At 40.5% G+C, this 5,387-nt stretch overlaps 1 protein-coding gene across 1 annotated transcript; it reads right to left on the bottom strand.

Annotated features, from left to right (window-relative positions):
- Window positions 1-1,617: 1,617 nt before the first annotated feature.
- On the bottom strand, window positions 1,618-3,121 carry LOC135052859 (vomeronasal type-2 receptor 26-like). The gene is made up of 2 exons (XM_063957450.1): window positions 2,989-3,121; window positions 1,618-2,525 (listed from the first exon to the last, which is right to left on the bottom strand). Exons 1-2 carry the CDS (start codon window positions 3,119-3,121, stop codon window positions 1,618-1,620), a joined length of 1,041 nt encoding a protein of 346 aa, XP_063813520.1.
- Window positions 3,122-5,387: the final 2,266 nt, after the last annotated feature.

Genomic DNA, 5,387 nt, shown 5'->3' with positions numbered 1-5,387 from the left:
GTGTATATCTTATTCTGTATGATTTGAGTTTGCCTGTGAATAAACAATGAGATGATAAGATCTGTGAATACCATGTTTGAACTCCTTTTGGAATCATGATTTCATAACTCATATGTATGAGAACTGCATATATGTATCAGCTGGATAGTATCTAAGTCATACATAATATATTTGCAGATATATATGATAAACATATATTATAAAATATACATAAAGAGTCCACTTTTCAATAATTGGCACTCAAGACACTACTATAAAAAAATAAGATAATATAAGATTCCTCAACAAGTATCCCCTGCCTCACCCCACCTCACGTCACAGCTCTACGCTAGCATGCAAAGAGGGGCTATCTTTGATATAAATAGGCACTACTACTCCCAGTACTTTGGAGAGGGGAGAGGCAGGCACTTAATCATGTTATGTATAAAGGGAGATCCAGGGCACCACTCAGTATGTCTCTGTTGTTCCTGCTGGAGGGATGTGTTGAAGAAGGTTACATTTGTGAACCAAAATGTTGACTCTATGTATTAAAGTGGTGATGTGAGTAATAAAACTCTGAAATATTGCTTGTGAAAAAAACTGCAACCAGCAATAGATCCTCTTAGTGTACCCTGTCTCCGCTTTATATAATTTGTGGACCCCAGGAAATAAATATATCTGGAATTAATGGATAAGAAGAGGGCGCCCATAGTGCAAATCAATTTTTTTATTTAAAAACAGTTCTTGTAAAACACCACAATACAAAATGCACCTTCTGACCAAGAATCTCACCACTGTGGGCTGGACACCACAAGATGTAAAACAGAAAGCCACGGCAATAAAGTAATACTTCACTAGGGAAAGAGTCAGGACCATAGACTGTATCTACTGGTCACCATAGGGTCCATCTGGACACTGCTCACTACCAGCATGACAATAATCTGGGCACACACAACATTGGATAGGCCAAAATCTTATGTGTTCCATGTAATCACTTTGTCAGTATAACGAGGCTGCAATCTCTCTTGTGGTGTTTTAAAAGAACTTTTTTTAAGTGAATTAAAAAATTCACTTGCAATATGGGTGCTCTCTATTCCCACACACAGACATATATATATATATATATATATATATATATATATATATATATATATGTTGAAATTCAGCCCGGCACTCTGTTTGTAATGTAAGATCTGCCCCGGTGCCTCCAGTAACGGAATCAATAGTAAATTAAAGAAGGCTGCGGCACTCGAGGTCTTGTCAAAAAGTTAGTTATAATTGAAACATCAAAGTCAATACATCGACGTTTCGGGGATTTTAACCCCTTTTTCAAGACACGCTTCTACACATCTTGAAAAAGGGGTTAAAATCCGCGAAACGTCGATGTATTGACTTTGGTGTTTCAATTATAACTAACTTTTTGACAAGACCGCGAGTGCCGCAGCCTTCTTTAATTTACTATATATATATATATATATATAAATATTTTTTTTTTCCTTTGTAAATGTCACTAAATCCAGAACTTTCTATACGTATTTACATAAACCAATTTCGAATGAAAATATTGTTAATGAAGCAAAATTTAAGGAAAACAACAGGTTTTGAATCGTATAATGGTAATGTACAGTATCTGATGGTTTATATAGTATTTTTCCCCAGTATTGTTTTTCTGGAGTTAAATTCAGGTTTTCTAAGCAAAATATACAGTTTTGGGAAAAATATACAGCCCAGAACACCAGCACATGAGGTCAGTATGGCGAATATCTCCACAGCCACCATGTATTTCCCTTTGGTGCTCAGATAGGCTGGGATCATTGCAATCCAGACACTGCAGAATACCAGCATGCTGAAGGTGATGTACTTGGCCTCATTAAAGCTGTCTGGTAATGTCCTCACCATGAAAGCCAGAGCAAAGTTCACAGATGCCAGGATCCCTATGTAACCCAACATAGAGTATAACCCAAGCACTGACCCCTCATTACACTGAATGATGATCATTCCCTTATAGGAGTGATGGTCATACTCCTGGTATGGAGAAGAAACAGTCAGCCAGATACCACAGATCAGAACTTGGAGAGAGGAAAACACAATGACCACATGTTTAGATACTTTGAGTGTGACCCACTTCCTCCAGGAGCTTCCGGGTTTGGTGGCTTTGAAAGCCATGAAGACAGTGACAGTCTTGGCCAGTACAGAAGAGACAGCTGTGGAGAAGAAGATCCCAAATGATGTCTGTCTGAGTCTGCATGTTATATCCACCGGCTGGCCAAGGAACAAGAACACACTGAGGAAGCTCAGCAACATGGAGATCAGGAGAATGAAGCTTACAGCCCGGTTATTGGCTTTCACAATTGGGGTGTTCCAGTAATAAATAAAGTTCCCTAATATAAATAATGTTATGGCAGAGAATGATGAAGCTGTTACTGCAGATATTTGCACCACAATGTCCTTTTCATAGGACAGAAAGTCATATATTTTGGGTACACATCTCACTCTTCTCTCATCCGGCCACTCTTCATCAGGACATCTATGGCAGATCTCACTATCTAATGTAATATAAAACCATACATATAATCTCGGTGGGTCAGTTCTTTTGTTCGTTATAAACAATCAAACTGTATGTATATTCAATATAAATCTGCAAAAAAAATTAATGTGTTTTGTCAGCAAAGGGAGCATTGGACATTTGTTCTTCTGAAATGTTTTCATGGGGTATGTACCCAAATGGGGTGTATCAGAGTATTTTTTTCTTTATTGTAATACTTCTGTCTCTCAATAAAAAGTGGTAATTAACTGAAACAAAGTACTGCAATATAATATTTAGTGAATTTGGAATGTGGTATTTTATACTTTAATGTGAGAACATCAATATAGTTTTGTGCTATTTGTATTGTGTGTTTATTCTATGGTACAGTTTGTCTTCTATACTTATATGTTACTATGACAATTGTAAAATCTTTACTCTTATATGATGATTTATCTTATGTATATACTGTAACACATTCCTACCTGTTGTATTAGATATTTCTCCCTCAGAACATGGGACACAGTCATAGCAGCAGACATGGAATCCCCCATTAAAAGCTTTTCTGTATCCAGGAGGACATCTGTCATTGCACCGAGATGTTGGGATCTTGTACATGTATTAAAATATAAAATATGATTCAGGTTTTTTATAAATCATTTAATTTAATTATTGTTTCTTTTTATTTGCAAAACCGTTTACTATTTTTTAAAATTTCTCTTAGGGATATAATATACTGATATGACCTCATCCTCCAGTGATAACATGGACCATATCTTCTGTCCCTCAAGTCTGTTTCCTCTTTGGCATTCTAAAATTCACTTTCTCCTTTTCTCCCCACATTAACGCTTTATATTAATACTGACGCCAGATTAGGGGTATAAAATATACCTTTTTATTAAAGCATTTCATCCTTCCTGTTTATTTGATTCTCCAGCCCTGCACAATATATATTTCTCTGGTCACCCTCCAGCTGTTTTTCCCTTCACTTTAGAGTGTAAGCTCCTCCTTCTTGTTCTTCCTTAGTACACCGCCTTTCACCAGCACTCCATGGCCTTGTCTCCTTCCTACTGCCACTCTGATTCTTGTAGCTTGCCCACATGCTGGGTACAGGATCACTGCACTGCCCTGACTCCCACCTTTGCCTCCAGCTATCTTCAATGAGTTGTCATACAGTATGTAAGCCCCAATTGTCACTTCCAGTCTGGTGTAAGCTTCTTTTTTGACACTTATGTTATGGCGTTCCTTTGTGTATTTTATGTAAAACCTACTGTAATGCCCTGTTAATGACAAATGTTTTGTATGTATACTCTGTACAGCGGTGTATACATTTTGCGGCACCTAATAAATAAAAGGTAATAATAATACTGTGGGATTACACACATGAGAAATTGCACCTATTGAAATATACAGTAAATAGACTAAATTCTGTAAATCCTAGAACTGGCTTTGTTGGTGTTACATTGTACACAGCAGATCATTCATAATACTTTTTACAATTTATTTATTTTCTAATCATTCCTAACATATTCCAGCATTCATTGTTCTGTGTATAATCCACATCCCTCCTGCACACCCGCTCTGACCACTTACTGCATATCAAGGAAAGATGCTTCCCCTGGTCACACACTCCACAATGTGATCACTCTGCAACTTATTTCTAATATATAATAATTTATGGTCAGATATCACTCTGACTCTTATTATAGGATTTACTATCAGACATGTAACAGTTTCCAAGTACTTCTAGAAGATGGTTTACATATAAGACTGATTACAGCAGTACATGTCCTTATTATTTATATTATTCTTATTTATGTATGTAATTTACAGATGCTGAGGTAAGTAGATGAGGGTGCACAATCCCACACATCTATACCAGCTGCAGGGGTTGCAATGTTATCAGGGGGCTCTGGTTCCCTGCACCTGGCTGTTACAATCAGGGCCGGCGCTACCACTAGGCAGCTTTAGGCAGCTGCCTATGGGCGGCGACCACTGGAGGGTGGCACTCAATGAAACAGAGAACGCTTTCTTTATTACCCTGCCTCGCCTCAGCTCAGCCAAGCTCCTGCTCTACTTTAAGAGACGAGGAGCAGCCAGGGATGTTGTATGCACCCAATTGTCTCGGTGCGGGTGCTGACAATTGTTCGTGAGTGAGTCAGTGAATCCCTCCCTCTCTCCCCCCCTCCGCGATTGTACTCCCGAATGTTACCTCCCCCCCTGCAAGATTATGCTCCCCACCGCATTATTACCAGCCCCCACTCCCGAGATTGTGTACCCAAACATTACCCGCTACCTCCCCACCGCCTGCATCTTGTTACCATCCAGGGCTGCCAGGGCCAGGCTGAGGAGGGTCAAGACCTCCCCTTTGCACTCAAAACACGGCAGCATTAGGACCCGGGACATCCTCCATGACCATGCGCCCTCCCGCCCCCCGGCTGTTGCTGCTGTGTGGCTGAGCCTGACATCGAGCGGAGCTGAGCTGCCCTGAGCCACTGAACAGCGGTCACACCAGCTGCAGCTACTGTGTCACACTTTTCCAGTTATCTGGCTGGACACATAGCACCTGCGGATGACATCTGCCTCCCGGGCTCCTCACAGCCAGCTGCGCAGTGCGAGGTGGCACTAGGTGAGCACTACTGGGTGCATTGTTTGTGTGTGGGTGACATTGTGGGTTACATTGGGTGAATGCTGTGTATGGGTGCCAGTGAATGACTGCTGTGTGTGGGTGCCAGTGAATGACTGCTGTGTGTGGGTGCCAGTGAATGACTGCTGTGTGTGGGTGCCAGTGAATGACTGCTGTGTGTGGGTGCCAGTGAATGACTGCTGTGTGTGGGTGACATTGGGTGAATGCTGTGTGTGGATTACTGCTGTGTGTGGGTGT

This window comes from Pseudophryne corroboree, chromosome 1, assembly GCF_028390025.1.
Source record: "Pseudophryne corroboree isolate aPseCor3 chromosome 1, aPseCor3.hap2, whole genome shotgun sequence".
Taxonomy (NCBI): Eukaryota; Metazoa; Chordata; class Amphibia; order Anura; family Myobatrachidae; genus Pseudophryne; species Pseudophryne corroboree.
This window is presented reverse-complemented; position numbering and strand designations above follow the sequence as displayed.

Bases quoted from the DNA above. Each gene is read 5' to 3' on its own strand.
- LOC135052859 (XM_063957450.1), bottom strand. From the start codon at position 3,121: ATGTACAAGATCCCAACATCTCGGTGCAATGACAGATGTCCTCCTGGA. The intron at 2,526-2,988 runs GTAGGAATGTGT...ATATTACATTAG, and splicing joins AGAAATATCTAATACAACAG to ATAGTGAGATCTGCCATAGA.